The sequence below is a fragment of the Rhinoderma darwinii genome, chromosome 3 (genome assembly GCF_050947455.1).
Source record: "Rhinoderma darwinii isolate aRhiDar2 chromosome 3, aRhiDar2.hap1, whole genome shotgun sequence".
Taxonomy (NCBI): domain Eukaryota; kingdom Metazoa; phylum Chordata; class Amphibia; order Anura; family Rhinodermatidae; genus Rhinoderma; species Rhinoderma darwinii.
Window position 1 is genome coordinate 248,650,520 of NC_134689.1, and position 17,811 is coordinate 248,668,330.

General features: G+C 44.8%; 1 protein-coding gene across 1 annotated transcript in view; it reads left to right on the plus strand.

The window, feature by feature from the left end:
• DAPK2 (death associated protein kinase 2) overlaps positions 1 to 17,811 on the plus strand; it is a 91,958-nt gene that overhangs the window by 39,665 nt on the left and 34,482 nt on the right. Inside the window, exons 3-7 of the mRNA XM_075855146.1 lie at positions 389 to 610; positions 5,192 to 5,330; positions 6,396 to 6,525; positions 7,692 to 7,740; positions 7,836 to 7,862. Coding sequence (XP_075711261.1) covers positions 389 to 610; positions 5,192 to 5,330; positions 6,396 to 6,525; positions 7,692 to 7,740; positions 7,836 to 7,862 — 567 coding nt within the window. The remainder of the gene's footprint in view (positions 1 to 388; positions 611 to 5,191; positions 5,331 to 6,395; positions 6,526 to 7,691; positions 7,741 to 7,835; positions 7,863 to 17,811) is intronic.

A 17,811-nucleotide genomic window follows, 5' to 3' on the forward strand; every position in this document is an offset into this window, starting at 1 on the left:
CACCTAATCGTGCGTTTTTAGGTGTGGTTTTTACATTTTGATATGTAAATAGGTGTGTTTTCACGCTGCAGATTTGGAACTAGTCAGATACACTTCAAGGCAGAAGCGCAAGATAAATGGACAGGCTGCAGATTTTAAAATACACACCACAGTTCAGTTTACGTGCAGGAAAAAAACGCAGCGTGTACATGAGATTTCTTGAAATTTCATTTACTTTGCTGGTACTGTATTATGCTGTAGTTTTGCAGCCCGCAAATATGTGCAGCAAAACTGCACGTAATACGCATCGTGTGCATTCGGCCAAAGGGTGCTGATATATTATTTTTTTTTATGTTATTCTTTTACGTTTTCGATAATCACACTCACTGTTCCTTCATATTTTCTGCAGTGGGCAGTTTGCCATAGTAAAAAGATGCAAAGAGAAGAAGACTGGGATAGATTATGCTGCCAAATTTATCAAGAAGCGACAAAGTTGTGTCAGTCGAAGAGGAGTGACGCGGGAGGAGATAGAACGTGAGGTGAACATCCTACGGGATATTCAGCATCCTAACATCATCACTCTGCAGGATGTGTATGAGAACAAGACTGATGTGGTCCTCATCCTGGAGCTGTGAGTCCCTAACACTAATAATGAGAGGAAATCTTTTTGGTACAATGAAAGAAACACGTGATTTAATAAATGATTCGACTTGTAGTCAGTAAATATATTGGAGCCTGTTCAGTTTGATAAAGGTTTAATGATGTCAACATACAAAGTAGTTGATAATACTGACGTTACTATTGGGGTATGATAAAAAAATAAAAATCTGGGAAAACAAAACTTGTCAACATAAGGAATATTAATGTTGAAATGAAGGAAGCATCAACTGTAGAGACAGGAAAATCTGGACAACTCGTATTCAAGGAGGAAATGAAACATCTCTTCCTTCCTTCAACTTCCTCCTCATCCTAATATGTGAAGTCATTTGTATAGGGGTCTGGTGACCAGTGGGGGAGGTGTCCTGTTATGCTTTTACCACTATATTCTGTGTGTATATATATATATATACTATAAGCAGACAGTAAATCTGATCGGTTAGTAAATGTATCACGTAGCAGTGGGTCTTCTGTTAATAACCACTCGCTGTAAATTTTCATACAGGGCTGCGGTCTGAATATTAATTTAATGGAATTTTAAAGTTTCAGGTAGTTTTATAAGTTAGACTAAGTTCACACTACCGTTGTCTCCCGTTTCGGTCTCTTCCATCAAAGGAAGAGATAATCAGAGATCCAAACGGAAAGCATCGTTTCTGTTTGAATTACCATTGATTTCACTTTTGCTTCCGTGAAAAAAACTGAAACCTAGCAAACGGAGGCAAAACCGAATCCAACTGAAGCAAAATAATTACCACTGAAATCAATGGTAATTCAAATGGAAGTAATGCTTTCCGTTTGGATTTCCGGTCATCTCTTCCTCTGGAAGATGGAAGAGACCTAAACGGGAGACAACAGTAGTGTGAACCTAACCGAATAAGTAGTACAAACAGTATAATAATTAATAATATGAGCAAAAATATCAGACATGCCCTTCAACCATACCACATGCTGTTAAAATGAAAGAAACGAGTATAAAGCATGTGAATTACTGAGACGTGTGAACAGTAGCTGTAATTTCCATGAGCAGTGAACTTTCTTATGCATTGCCTTGCCTTTATGCATTGCAAATGGTGCATCAACATAAGTGGCATGCTGTTTTTCTCAAGCATATTTTGAAACAGTCCTTCTCCTAACAGATGTGCGCTTGTCACAGCTATGGGGTATGTGGACTCACTATGCCGCTCCGCCGTAGCGGAGTAGCAGCTGGCCAAACAATAGTCAATGAAAGTCTTTTTAGGACAAGAGTACCTGGATGAAAGATTTGGCAGACACTTGACTTGGCAGACACTTGGCGTGGCAGACACTTGGCACAGATGATGAACTCAACTCCGACACTAGACTTCGCACTGGAACAAACACAATTATTGGACACGGGATACAGGATACGGGAGCACAGGATACAACAATGGAACCATTTGCAATAACAAACACGGGTAGACACCACAACGCTCAGGCAAGGAGGAAGGATGTATTGGGATTGGATAGGGATCCCTTACTGGTGCGCTGGACCTTTAAGACCAGAAACTAGCATGTGCGCGCACCCTGAGGGAAGCAGTGAAGAACTGCAGCCGAGTGTGCTGGCGTCTCCGAGGAGGGAGACGCCGGCAAGCTCCAAGTGTCCTGCGGTCGTGGCTGCCGGCGAGTCTGACATGCCGGCAGCCAGCGACCACAGGCACAACAGCGCTCATAAGTGAGCAGATCTAAAACTGTGATGCACCAATCACATGACCTGTGCCTTTCTTGTGGTTGATGACATGGTCAGTCCCAGAAGCGGACAAATAGCCTGTGCAGTCTATTCAGCTGCACATAGGCCAGGATGGGGAAGGGGTTCCCACTCTGGCCACAGGGGGTTTTAAAACAAGTATCCTGCTTCTCTCACCCCTCCCCTGCTTATGGGTCTCTGAAAGATTAGACAAACAATGCATGCCAGCCGCTCAATCAAAGAGACTCTATGGTTGTCTGAGCTGCTCTGTGATTGGCTGATAGCCAGTGGCATAACTACCGCTGTAACAGCCATAGTGGCTGCTACAGGGCCCACGACATGAGGGGGCCCGCTATGCCCGGTGGCGCCGCTAGCACATTCAATAGTATCTGTGTCCTTGGGACACATATACTATTGAACACTATGACAGAGCAGGGGGTATCTCCCTGCTCTGCCATTGGCTGCAAGCCGTTCGGCCTGCAGCCTATAAGGCGTAGGGACGGGATCCCTGCGCAGTCTGCCGTGATAAAGTCACTGGATCACGCTGGTCTATGCAAGGATCCCATCGGCGTTGAGGAGGCTTGTGTCAAGCACCATTTGTCACGGGACGGGACCTAGATGAGTCTAACATTTTTGTTTTGTTTGTTTGGGAGCACTATCTACAGGCGGGGGTTGTATGGCTGTATCTAGAGGGGGCTGTATGGCACTATCTACAGGGGGCTGTATGTATGGCTCTATCTCTCAGGGGGCTGTATGGCACTATCTACAGTGGGGGATTGTATGGCAGTATCTACAGGGGGCTGTATGGCAGTATCTACAGGGGGACATAAGGCACTATCTACAGTGGGGGTGTATGGCACTATCTACAATAATCATTATTTATCACCTATCCAAAAGATAGGTAATCAATTTCTGATCGGTGGGGGTCTGACTGTTGGGACCCCCACCGATCATGAGAACATGTCTACCTTGCTGTTCTAGGAAGCTCTATAGTGCGCATGCTCGGACACCGCTCCATGCATTTCCACGGGGCTGCCGAAGATAGCACTCGGCAGCTCCATAGAAATGAATGGAGTGGTGGTCGAGCATGTGTACTACCTCTCCATTCCTATGGGGCTCCCAGGAATGGCAAGGTAAGCCCATTCTCGTGATTGGTGGGGGTCCCAGCGGTTGGACCCCCACTGATCAGATATTTATCGCCTATCCTGGGGATAGGAGGCAAATAATGATTAAAGAAAAAAACTTGAATATCTTCACTGCTGTAGACAGTGACAGATATTATCATTAACCTCTTCACTGCCATAAACCACTAGCAATGTTACCATTAACCCCTTAACTACCCTAGACTACCAGGGAGGCTACCCATCACTGCACAGTAATTAAGACTATCCAGTAATTTTCCAGAGTAATAACAGAAAAACAGATCTATTTTTTCTTTACAGTCAATATATTGGTATGCTGGTGGAAGGAGGTCAAATGCTGTTTTTGCACAGGGGCATTTAGCTGCCCTGCCATGGATTGGTCCACAGGATAAGTCTATGGGCTACGTAGGGGCTGCTCAACAATACAGACTGTTGTGGGTGCTTATAGTAAAGAATGTGAGCATTTAATTAATTGTAGTGTAGAAGTGATTTTATAAGTCACCACGCCGGCCTGCGCAGGGAGTCTTCCCAGCACCTTATAGGCTGCAGGCTTAACGTGGCCTGCAGCCTATAGTATTCATTTGTATCTGTGTCCTGAGGATGCAGATACAAATTAATGTGGCTGTCACTAGCACCGGGGCCCCCTCCGGTACTAGTGACGTCACCGGGCATGAGAGGGCCTGTGTTGCCAGGCAATTAAATGTTAAGGGCCGGGTGGCGCAGGCCGTGTAGTAGCGTCGCTACCGCTGTAGCGGCCATAACGGCTGCTACAGCGGTAATAACGCCACTGATCATAGTTTAAATCCTTTTTTCTACATTGTCTTGTGTAAGTAGGAGAACTTTAAAGTAATGGATAAATTGAGTACATTGCTTCTGTAGTCTAGAGATGAGCCTGTCACATAGGGTCCTGTGTATCATGTTTCTGATACTGTGGTTCACCAGACGGATATTGCATGCTCTTCACTTCCTCTTTATCTGACATTTTTCTTCTAGTAAACATATTAACTAAAAAAAAAATCCTATATTTAGGGGCTCATGAACATTATTATTAGGCCTTTCATAATTGCGTTTTATTTTTTGTACTAAACAGATACCAGTTTTGTATACTGTCTGCACAAAAAAAGCTATGTTCTTGACTAAACGTTTCCAGGTATATAGTGTGGGTAGACTGATACATCCTTTGTAGCTATAGTAGGACATGATACATAGCAAACCGCTTGATGGCAATCTGTATCCCTGTAGTTTGTTTGGTGTCACCCTCTTCCATGACTGGTAGAGCTGAAATGCTGAATCAATAAGGGAATCAGACTTCTTAAGAAGGCCATACGTTAGGGATTTCAGTCGGCCTTTTTCTGAATGGCTTGTCTTTCACGGTTGGACTGTGAAGAGTGTCATTTTGGACGTCAATGCTATAAAAAGACAAACTGCTGATCATTCTCTGCCTTCATCTGTGGAGTGGTTTGGGCTTTTATTGATGGGATGCACATCTGCTGTTTGACATGAATGACTTTCCAAGGACTGCACCCAACAATCACCAAAAAATCCAACACGGCAGATCAACTTTTCCACAGATATCTGCCTGTCAGGCTTGTTTGTATCACAAAAAAGAGTGGAAAATAGTCTATATCAGTATTTTTCTGCTGTCCAAAATATCTAGTGTATGGGCAGCTTTAGTGTATATTTATATTGATTTTGTCTTCTCTCTGGTTAGCGTTTCAGGAGGAGAACTGTTTGATTTCCTGGCTCAGAAAGAGTCATTGAGTGAAGAGGAGGCTACCAGGTTCATCAAACAGATACTAGGGGGCGTGAATTATCTGCACACCCGCAAGATTGCACACTTTGACTTAAAGGTGGGAAGATCTACTGAACATTATTAATATTATATTATATGTTGTTCCTGTTTTGGACTTTACCATCTCATTAAGATTATTTAGCTCTTTGGGTATGTTCACACGGCCTATTTTCGTCTGTTTTTCGGGCCGTAAGAGCCTGAAAAACGGCCGAAAAATCAGAAGCAGAATGCCTCCAAACATCTGCCCAATGAAATCAATGAGAAAAACGGCATTCTGTTCCGATGGGCCGTTTTTTTACGCGCCCGTTTTGAAAAACAGCCGCGAAAAAGAAGTGCAGGACACTTCTTGGGACGTTTTTGGAGCTGTTTTTCATAGACTATTGAAAAAAGCTCCAAAAGCGGCCATAAAAAATGCAGTGAAAAATGCAGCGAAAATCGCGAGTGCCTACAAAAACCTCTGAAAATCAGGAGCTGTTTTCCCTTGAAAACAGCTCCGTATTTTCAGAAGTTTTTGAGTTTGCGTGTGAACATACCCTTTTAGCACAGTGCAGTTATTATGTACATTTTTTTTTAAATCAAACTGGGAAGAAAAGCATTAAGGAGGTTTTCCCATAATCAATATTTATCACCTATCCACAGGAAATATCTGATTGGTGGGAGGTCTGACCGCTGGGACCCCCACAGGTCAGAAGAACAGGCTTACCTTGCCATTCCTGGGAGCCCCATAGGAATGGAGCAGTTTTGCACATGCTCGGCCAACGCTCCATTAATTTCTATGGGGCTGCCGAATATAGCGCTCGGCAGCCCCATAGAAATAAAGGGAGCAGTGGTCGACCATATGCACTACCGCTCCATTCCTATGGGGCTCCCAGGAACAGCAAGGTAAACCCATTGTTTTGATCGGTGGGGTTCTTAGCGGTCGGACCCCCACCGATCATATATGTATCACCTATTCTGTGGATCGATGATAAATAATGTTTGTGGGAAAAGCCTCTTAAGTTTTTACTTCCTGCTCTTCCTCTGTTTAGGATTCATAGAACCAAAATGCACTGTATGAATAAGGTCTTAGCATTATCAGAGGTGGAGTTGTCCTTTAATCTTGCATGATTATGTTCTTTTTCAGCCAGAAAACATAATGCTGTTGGATAAAGCAATTGCTGTGCCCCATATAAAGCTGATTGACTTTGGCTTGGCACATAAAATTGAAGACGGGGTAGAGTTTAAGAATATTTTTGGCACACCAGAATTTGTAGGTATGTAGGATAAGAAATATTATGAAAAATTATTTTTTTAATTAATTTAGGTTGCATTTAAATGTCACAAACGCATCCCCACAAAGCATCTTTCACTACATGACCGCATGTCCGTATATTTGTAGAAAGAGCAAGTGGCTGCAGTTGCAAGTGGTGTAATATTCTGCATCCGCTGATTTCAGGAGCAGTCCAGATTATTCTAGGTCATTCATATCTAACTACTGGGTGGACACATAAGCACTAAGTACACATTATCAATAAAGTAAAGAACTGATGAAAAATACTGCTCTTTTGCATCACTTTGAGTCCCATATATATGAATAGGGTTTATTTAAAGTTCCGTCGTGATCTGTTTTTAAAGAAATTAAGACACTAAGTACTTTTAGATACATTGTTAAGAACTGCACAGTTTTTAGGGAAGGCTTTAGTATTAATGACATTTATGTGCTGTTATTTTACCTAAAAGGGAAAATAATTGCAGCATAAACACCCCATGTTCACACACTGCAGTTTGATGCAGTTTGGAAATTTGTATACTAATCGTTTTAGAATCCAAACCGGGTTCGGGCTCAAAACTGCACAGCGTGAATAAGTCCTAAAAACCACAACGCAGTTTTCCACAGAAGCAGTTCTAAGAATATAAGAAATACATGATGGTATGCAAGAGTCATAAGGCTGCCTGCTGCATACTACTACCGCAAACCATACAAACCCAGTTTTAATAGATTGAAATGGCTCAATCGAATAAGACTGAGCTACTGTGATCTGCAGTACCAGGCACAGCCACAACCGTACATAAGGCGCTGTGCATGGATAAACAATGAAGGGGACACGGTGCTTGCTTGAGCGCCCCGGCCCCTTCATTCAGCTGATCAGAGGATGTCCTGAGAGTTGAACCACCACCGATCAAATATTGATAGTATAGGATAGATCATCAATATTACAGTCTCGGAAAACACCTTTAATATGGATGTCTTTACTCAGTTTAGAAGAAGGCCTTATATATTTCCAAAGCTACACTTGTAAATGAAAGATATAAAGTAATGGTGTTCTTGGTGTTTTTCTCTAACATGTAGAACGGGATGCCTTCCGTTAGCTGAGAAATCTCTGGCTGTCTAGATCTGTTCAATATGGATCTCATGTAATTTTACAAATTAATATTTCAGCTCCTGAAATAGTGAATTATGAACCACTAGGACTGGCTGTAGATATGTGGTGAGTTTGTTTTATAAAGGGATATATAAGAGAACACCAAAGGGGCCTCATTAAAGTTTTCTTTTAATACTAAGGCTTACGTTTCTCTGTTTTAGGAGCATTGGTGTGATCACATACATATTGTGAGTATCAACGTTTACTTTGATTTTTGATATGGAGACTTATACAGCATCATTGACCACACAGCAAAGAGTGGTGAAATTAAACGTCTGGGTGAAACTACATAGGGTGGCCCAGTAGATTGAAAAGGAAGCCAATGGTGTTATGACAGGTAGTCTTAGTTAAGGGCAAGTGTCACCGGGAGCTGTCAGTGACATCTAGTAGGCAGATCTCAGCCCCGTATCTTGTTGGTAGACAGGAAACAAGAGACGATATAAGTGGATCCTGCTTCCTGACTTTGTACAAATCAAAAAATCCTGAAATTGGTGGTTCATGAAAGCACCTGATAGAGCGCCCCCTAGTGTCAAATTAGTAGCAGATCAGCAACAAAAACAAGCTATTGCTGGAAACTATAGCTACTAGGTGTTTATCTAGAATTCTGCTTCAAACTCTAGCCTGGAGTTCTCTGTTGTAACCCGGCCAAATCAGCTCAGCTTGCTGATTCATTTATTATAATGATTATAGGCAAAAGATAAAATGCTGCTGATCTGTTTACTGTGTGATTCTAATATTGGGGATGTGTCCGTTACAGTTACTTCATATCCTATAAAATTGCCTTATTTGACTCAGATCTTTTATGGTTTTGATATACAGAGTAGGTTATTTATGTCCTCATTACAAAGTACAAATGGTCTTCTCAAATACTTTCATGTTGTTGTGTGGATTACCTTATTGCTTACTGCTAAAAGTAATGTAACTGTCCTTGAACTAAAACAAATGGAGACATGAGGATTTCTTCAAAAAACAGCAACAAAAGACTGCAAGTTGCTTTAGATACCCCTCGGCTCTTTTCACATCTGTGTTCGGCATTCCGTTGTTCCCTTACGTCCTGCAGCAGAGCAATAATAGGGTATCTCTGCCCCTGTGTACTAGTAGGACAGATGGAATATTTAATGTAATCAAACTAATTACTGTATTTTTCGGACTATAAGACGCACCCAAGTTTTAGACAACAGAAAATACCTTTTACAAAGAAGAAACAATTTGTTAAAAAAAATAATTTGTTCTGTTTCACCACATCTGAGAGCCATAACTTTTATATTTTGTCATTGCTTGAGCAGTGTGAGGGCTTATTTTTTGCGGGACGAGATGTAGTTTTTATTGTCACAATTTTTTGGTACATACGATTTTTTAGAACTTTTTATTTCATTCTTTTTAGCGCTAAGGTGACCAAAAAACAAAGATTCTGGGATTTTACATTTTTATTTTTTTATGCCATTCACCGCCCGAGTCAAATAATGCCTCATTGTAATAGTTCGGACTTTTACAGACACAGCGATGCCAGTTTTTATTTAATTTTTTTAAATTTTTTACATTGTGCTTGGGGAAAAATGGGAAAAAAGTGTTATTTTAAATTTTAACATTATTTTACACTCCTGAAAATGTATAAAACGTTTTTTTTTTTACACATTTTATTAGTTCCCCATGGGGACTTGAACCAGCGATCATTAGATCGCTGGTACAATACAATGCAATACATGGATGAGTTATGGAAACAGAGTAACTCACTGAGCTACACTGCTTCCGTAACTACTATTCAGCGCAGCCGTAGCTCGCGGTGCTACACTGTTTTCGTAACGCCCATTCACTTCTATGGGAGTTACGGAAACAAGTGTAGCTCAGCGAGCACTCGGCTGTTTCTGTAACTCTCAACCACCTAACCAGGAAGTGGCCGGGACACAGCAGAGCCGAGTAAGATAGAACGAGGTTTAGGGGGTTCCATTCTAGAGATAGGTGCGGGTCCCAGAAGTGGGAACCGCATCTATCGAACATTTATGACACATCCTGTGGATATGTTATAAATGTCCTTCATGGGAAGACCCCTATAAATGCAGCGGTCATTATTGACCGTGGCATTTAACTAGTTAAACGTCCAGGAACAGCGCCATCGCTTTTCCAGGCCGTTAGAGCAGCGTGTCAGCTGTAAAACACAGCTGACGCCTGCAGTATATGGAGCGGGCTCAGCACGTGAGCCCGCTCCGCTCCAAACATCATCCCCTCCCCGCTCCATGATGTGCCGGCACATCATGGGTCAGAAAGGGGTTAAGTAAGTCAGGGGGCCAGGCGCTGCCGTGTCCCTTGACTGCTGACTAAAAGACGCGGGGACTTTTTAGCAAGATTTATTCTTGCTAAAAACGGCGTCTTATAGTCCGAAAAATACGGTAATTAGAGTCTCCTCCCTATATAAGAACGTCTAGCCCCTCCTACCATGTTTTTTTCTGTCCTTTGGACTTGGACAACATGGGTTTGCACTGCTTGTTTGCATTGTGTTACTGTTTTCATGTTGTTATGCTGACATTCCTGGGAGATGTACTAAGGGTGTGTTAACCCTAGTCAGTCTGGAGACTGCTGCTGCAACCTGCTATTTAGGGTTTAGCTGTTGTTACAAAAAAATGCACCTAAACTTTTTTCCTCCCTCTAGGAAGCTGAGGGCGGAAGTGCCCTGAGAGTTCCGCAATTCTCAGATAAGAGTCCTTGAGAAAGTTTAGTATGAAGAGAAATCCTCTTCCGTTTGTTCATGTATGCATTTAGCTGAACATAGTGCTGCACTGCCTGATTTAGTGCAGCTATTGCATGGTATAACTAATCTATTTCTTAGATGTCTTCAGCGGGTCTGGCGACAGAGATTGGAGGAAGTGCCTCAGCAGAAACAGTTGCCTGCTAGAGAATCAGCAATATACTTGGACTTGCCTGTCTGCTGTGTAACAAGGGTCTGTGTGCAGCCTCAGCTGTGGGTTTTAAAAGGAAGAACAACATCCAATTGAGAGCACAGTAGCTGCAGGGATTGTGATATTCCCCTGCCTGTAGCTAGCAACTTTTAGGTGCCAAGATTGTCTCCCTTGGATCCTTGCCGGTGAACCATCTCTGCAAGATGATGTCCCCGAATATGTTAAACTAATGTGCTGCCCATGTCAGATTACAGAAGCTATACAGCTTAAGGCTTAGCAAGCACCTATATGGGAGAATGGGTGATTTAAAGACTGTCCAAAGATCCATGCGGAATGGAAAAATTGTTCCTTCCTGCAGAAAGATCTAAGCCAGGGGTCTCAAGCACGCGGCTCGTGGGCCGCATGCGGCCCCTGGGGCTGTCATCTACGGCCCGTGGGACACAGAGCCGCTAGTATCGGATCTGCTCTGAGACTCTGGAATTCCCTGACATCGCTGTCCACATATGAATAGCGATGTCTGGGGATTCCCCAGAGCCGGAGTCCCGTGCAGAGCGCTAGTATCAGCTCTGCTCCGGGACTCTGTGGAATTCCCTGACATCGCTGTCCATATATGGATAGTGTGTCAGGGTCTTCCCCAGAGCGGAGTCCCGAGCAGAGCGCTAGTACAGGCTCTGCTCCGGGACTCTGTGGAATTCCCTGACATCGCTATCCATATATGGACAGTGTGTCAGCGTCTTACCCAGAGCGGAGTCCCGAGCTGAGCGCTAGTACAGGCTCTGCTCTGGGACTCTGTGGAATTCCCTGACATCGCTGTCCATATATGGACAGTGTGTCAGGGTCTTCCCCAGAGCGGAGTCCCAGGCAGAGCGCTAGTACAGGCTCTGCTCCGGGACTCTGTGGAATTCCCTGACATCACTATCCATACATCGACAATGATGTCAGGGGCTTCCCCAGAGCAGGAGTCCCAGTGATGTCAGGACCACAGCTGAAGTCCCAGGAAGAGCCTACTAGCGCTCTGCCCGGGACTCCAGCTCTGGGGAAGACCCTGACACACTGTCCATATATGGACAGTGATGTCAGGAGCAGAGCTGGAATCCCAGGCAGAGTGCTAGAAACGGCTCTGCTCCGGGACTCCAGCTCTGGGCAAGCCCCTGACATCACTGTGGCAGCATCTGCGGAGGGCACTGTGGCAGCATCTGCGGAGGGCATTGTGGCAGCATCTACAGAGGACACTGTGGCAGCATCTACAGAGGGCACTGTGGCAGTATGTACAGGGGACACTGTGTCAATATCTAGGGGTGTGTGGCATTATCCACAGAGGACTCCGCGGCAGCATCCACAGAGGGCACTGTGGCACCATACACAGAGGGCACTGCGGCACCATCCACAGAGGGCACTGCGGCAGCATCCACAGAGGGCACTGCGGCAGCATCCACAGAGGGCACTGCGGCAGCATCCACAGGGGGCACTGCGGCAGCATCTACAGAGGGCGCTGTGGCACTATCTAAAAAGAGGCTGCCCAATCTTGACATGTGTGTCTGCCAAACGATGCCAACTGAGCCGCCGGACTGCATTTAGCGACACTTAAACTGGAAAAATGGATTGTTGAAATAAGCACGTGGAGAAATATCTCAAATTTTAAACCTAGCGGTATTATTATAGTAATGTCGTATTATTATTATAGTAATATAGTGTTATAGTAGTTCAAATAAGTAATTTATTAGCAATAATTTTGTATTGTATCAAATTTGAAAGTAATGCGGCCCGTCAACTTCCCATTTTTTCTATATGCGGCCCACTTACCGTGCCGAGTTTGAGACCCCTGATCTAAGCGTTGCTAGGGGCAATGCCTCAAGTCAGTTAATCATTCTAACTGAAATTGTGGAAGTCCATCTGGTCAAGGGACAAGGATGTTGACCAGGGTGAAGCACTCATCTCCACCTTTAGTGGGCCTAGGGCCTTTGAAGTGGATGAAGCTTTGGAATAAAGCTATGATGGCGGAAGAGGAAACATCTTGAATACGGTCCATGTTTCCTTTGGTGGAGCTACACTTAAGCAGTGAGGTCCTCCTCCAAGATTATATGGCTATCGCCAAAACCGTCCAGGCTATTGTACCTGCTGAGTTCTGGTCAAATCTCTAAGTATGCACCTGAATGGCCTACTCTGCTGAGCAGGGCCTGCGGCAGTGCTGAGGATCCCAGGTGGGCCAGAGATAGCCGGCTCTCTCTTTTCCCCCCTCGCAGGTGTGGAAGGGTTGCAGAAGTTACTCAGCTTGAATCCTCGCAAATCCAGAGTAGGAGAGCTTGCTGGGAATCTGTCTCTAGTTTCATTGTCTTCTGGAAATCTCCAAGGCTTGCCAAAAATGGTCTAACAGATCTAAGGTGATATAAATGCCGGAGTTAAGATTATATAATCAATTTCACCCCTGACTACCTGGGTGATGCTATCCCAACAGGTAAGGTTGTCAGACAGGACTATGAGAGTCAATAGACTCTCAGGGTCCGACCTGTCTAAGGGTTTAGAGACCTTCTCTAAGAACCAGGGATAATCATTACCACAGTCAGTTCAATAGTTCAACGTGAAACTTCCTCTGACATCACAGAAGTCAATACCGAGGCGGACCAAGGTTCCCTAGAAGGGGATAAAGAGGCTCCATAGCCCTTAACAAAGTCAATCAGGATGACCGAGCAGTCTAGGGCTCTGCGTTAAGTTGCATTTGCCCCTGGAGGCGGTGATTCTGATTCCACTTCTGACACCAGAAGGACTAAACTCTGACCCCAGAGCCCTTCCTGTAGGGGGTGCCTCCAACGCTCTTCTGAAGCTGGCAAGACATAACCCTTCCTACGGTTAAAGATCAGACAGTCCGGCTATTCAATAAGCTTCCTCTGGAAGCATTTCCCGTACTGCTTCTTTACATCTGGTCATTCTGGAAGTCTCCTTTCTACAATTCCTAGAAGGAAAATCCTAGAGGAGGTCCCTACTCCTGGGAGAAGAACTGGAGTGTATTCTCTTTCAATTCTGCCTCCTAAGCCTTTCTGGACAAATGAAGGAACGGTATCATCCTCCTATTCTTCAGAAAGAAGAAAAGTCAAATAGGAGACAGTTACATCCATGGAAATGAGATGTCATGGCCTCCCTAGTCTTGAAGGATACATACCTTCATATAGATTTTTTTCTGGGAGACAGAAAAAATGGCAAAGAATAGCTGTATAGATATGAGGCCGTGTCAAGCTCCCTGCAATTCACAGCTCTTTTCTTCAGGATCTCTTCGGTTCCTCACACCTTTTCTAAGGTGTTGACTGCTATAGTTGCCTGTAGGAACACAGGGGATACCTGTGGTTCCATACCTGGACTATTCATTTGATGCTCCATCTTCAAACTACTGTCCAATAATCCCAACGCTGTTGGTTCATGAATTTGGAAGATCAGACATTGTTCCAACAAGAACAAGGATGTTCTTAGGCTTTGTCATAAATTCCCAGGAGATATTCTCCCTTCCGCCTGCTTGGCGGGAAGGAATATTGGCAGCGGAGGGGCTTAGGATGTGGGAAGTGCCAGAGATCGATCTCATGGCCAACAGTTTCAGTGCCAAGTTGGAAACATTCTCTCCCTTTGTCAGGGTGACAATCCCTTGGAAGTGGATGCCCTATCCATCCCTAGGAGGTTCAGGCTGGCCTACGTTTTCCCTCCGGCTTCCTTGATACCCAGGGTATTGATGAAAATCAGGCAAGACCCGGCCACGGTAAAAGCCATCATACCATTCTGGCCACAGAGGTCATGGTATTCCCACCTCATTCAAATGAGTCAAGGGTGTTACTGGAGACTTCCCCAGTGCAGAACTTGGTGTCTTTGCACTCAAACTCTGCCATGACCTGAAGAGTCTCAACCTGACAGCCTGGAAGTTCACCAGCCCCTTTAGAAGCTAAAGGGTTCTCCAATAAATCCATGAAGACCTGCCCACAGACCAGGTCTGGAGCTACCAAGAAGACTCACACAAGGGGCAAATTGATTGTTTTCAGCTTCAGATTCCACTCAGGGAGTGGATAGTTCCAACCCGCGGTTGAACAACATCCTACACTTCCAGCAGGAAAGATTCTGGAAAGGACTGTCTATCAACCTGGAAGGTCCAAGATTTAGTCCAGGTCCGCATTTGGGTAAGAGCCTTGTCACAACAGCCCTTGGTGAAAATACTTCTGAAACGGTCTCCTAAATGAGACCTGTTATCCTCAGACTTATTGCAAAATGAGATTTTGCCTTAGTCCTAAGAGGTTTATGATCAACTACTTCTGAACTTCGGCAAGAGGTCCCACATAATTATCTATCCTAAGAGATTATTTACTTCTGGTCATAATCAAAGCTGCACACAGGCGCTGGAGAGCCCCATGTAGGGGGTGAGGTGTGTGGGATCCCATACTTTCCAATAGTTTACCATGGCAGACTACATTGTGTCATTCCAATAGTGCACCAGTAAGGCTGGGTTCACACAACCTATTTTCAGGCGTAAACGAGGTGTATTATGCCTCAATTTCCGCCTGAAAATACGGCTCCAATACGTCGGCAAACATCTGCCCATTCATTTGAATGGGTTTGCCGACGTACTGTGCCGACGACCTGTAATTTACGCGTCGTCGTTTGACAGCTGTCAAACGACGACGCGTAAAATGACTGCCTCGTCAAAGAAGTGCAGGACACTTCTTTGGACGTTTTTGGAGCCGTTTTCTCATAGACTCCAATGAAAACAGCTCCAAAAACGGACGTAAAAAACGCCGCAAAAAACGCAAGTTGCTCAAAAAACTTCTGAAAATCAGGGGCTGTTTTCCCTTAAAAACAGCTCCGTATTTTCAGACGTTTTTGGTCACTACGTGTGCACATACCCTAAGGGTATGTTCACACGGCAGCGTCCGTAACGGCTGAAATTACGGGGATGTTTTCAGGAGAAAACATCCCCGTAATTTCAGCCGTAAAGGCATGTGCAGGCGCTTGAACGCCGCGTCCATTACGGACGTAATTGGCGCTGCTTTTCATTGGATTCAATGAATAACGGCTCTATTTACGCCCCAAGAAGTGACAGGTCACTTCTTTGACGCAGGCGTCTATTTACGCGCCGTTATTTGAAAGCGGCGCGTAAATATACGCCTCGTGTGAACAGACAAACGTCAGCCCATTGCTTTCAATGGGCAGATGTTTGTCAACGCTTTCAAGCCGCATTTTTCGGACGTAATTCGGGGCAAAAACGCGCGAATTATGTCCATAATTAGTGTGTGTGAACATACCCTAAGGGGGGATTCACACGAGCGTGTATTCGGTCCGTGCGGGCCGCGTGGTTTTCACGCGCCACGCACAGACCAATACAAGTCTATGGGGCAGTACAGACAGTCCGTGCTTTTTGCGCAGCGTTTGTCAGCTGCGCAAAAAGCACGACAGGTTCAATATCTCCGCGTATTTCGCGCATCACGCACCCATTGAAGTCAATGGGTGCGTGAAAACCAAGCAGGTCGCACGGAAGCACTTCCGTGCGAACCGACTGAAACAGCGCACCAGCTGTCAAAAGGATGAATGTAACCAGAAAAGCACCACGTGCTTTTCTGTTTCCAAACATCCAAATGGAGTGTCTTTGAGATGAGCGAACCTGGACAATCGAACCGAACTTCACCGGGTTCGGCCGAACTCGTTTTGGCCGAACCCGGCAAAAAAATTTCCGGTACGCGACGTCCGGAGATAGTCACTGTCCAGGGTGCTGAAAGAGTTAAACTGTTTCAGCACCATGGACAGTGACTACCGATCCCAATAAACATGAACCTGTGAAAAAAAACGAAGTTCTGACTTACCGATAACTCCCGGCTTCTTCCTCCAGTCTGACCTCCCGGGATGACAATTCAGTCCAAGTGACAGCTCCAGCCAATCACATGCCAAGCACAGGCTGCCGCGTCATCCAGGGAGGTGGGGCCCGATGTCAAGAGAGGCGCGTCACCAAGGACGCGTCACCAAGGACGCGTCACCAAGGCAACGGCCGGGAAGTTCTCGGTAAGTACGAACTTTTTCTTTTTTTTTTAACAGGTTGCTGTATATTGTGTTCGGCATTCACTGTCGAGGGTGCTGAAAGAGTTACTGCCGATCAGTTAGCTCTTTCAGCACCTTGGACAGTGACGGGCGTCGACTAGCCTCATCTCTATGATGGCGGCTGCGCGAAAATCACGCAGCCGCGCATCATACACGGATGACACACGCAGCTGTCAAATGGTTTTTGCGCGCGCAAAACGCTGCGTTGTTTGCGCGCGCAAAAACGCAACGTACGTCTGTATCTGCCCTAACTGTGAGCAATGTTCCCTCTAAGTGTTGGCAGCTCCTGAGCGGGGCAGTTAGGAAGCAGGGTGAGTCTCCATCAATAGTGGACGATCTGATGACCAAAGTAATACACTCAGTAAACGCTAATATAGCGACTAAATAAGAGAATAAGAAAACTTATTTTAAATTATTTCTAAATTACTTTTTTAAATACTATATTACAAGTCCAGCAGTAAAATAGACAGTTATAAACACAGAAGTAGATAAAAAAATTTAGTTTTTGAAATGTTTGCGTTCACGTAACTCATAATAGAAGGTATCACCTGGACAAGAACGCTTAAAGAGGCTCTGTCACCAGATTTTGCAACCCCTATCTGCTATTGCAGCAGATAGGCGCTGCAATGTAGATTACAGTAACGTTTTTATTTTTATAAAACGAGCATTTTTGGCCAAGTTATGACCATTTTTGTATTTATGCAAATGAGGCTTGCAAAAGTCCAAGTGGGTGTGTTTAAAGTAAAAGTCCAACTGGGCGTGTATTATGTGCGTACATCGGGGCGTTTTTACTACTTTTACTAGCTGGGCATTCTGACGAGAAGTATCATCCACTTCTCTTCAGAACGCCCCGCTTCTGGCAGTGCAGATCTGTGATGTCACTCACAGGTCCTGCATCGTGTCGGCCACATCGGCACCAGAGGCTACAGTTGATTCTGCAGCAGCATCAGCAGGTAAGTAGCTACATCAACTTTCCTGCAAACGCCGATGCTGCTGCAGAATCAACTGTAGCCTCTGGTGCCGATGTGGCCGACACGATGCAGGACCTGTGAGTGACGTCACAGCGTGATCTCTGGAGAACACGGCTGTGTCTGCACTGCCAGAAGCTGGGCGTTCTGAAGAGAAGTGGATGATACTTCTCGTCAGAACGCCCAGCTAGTAAAAGTAGTAAAAACGCCCCGAT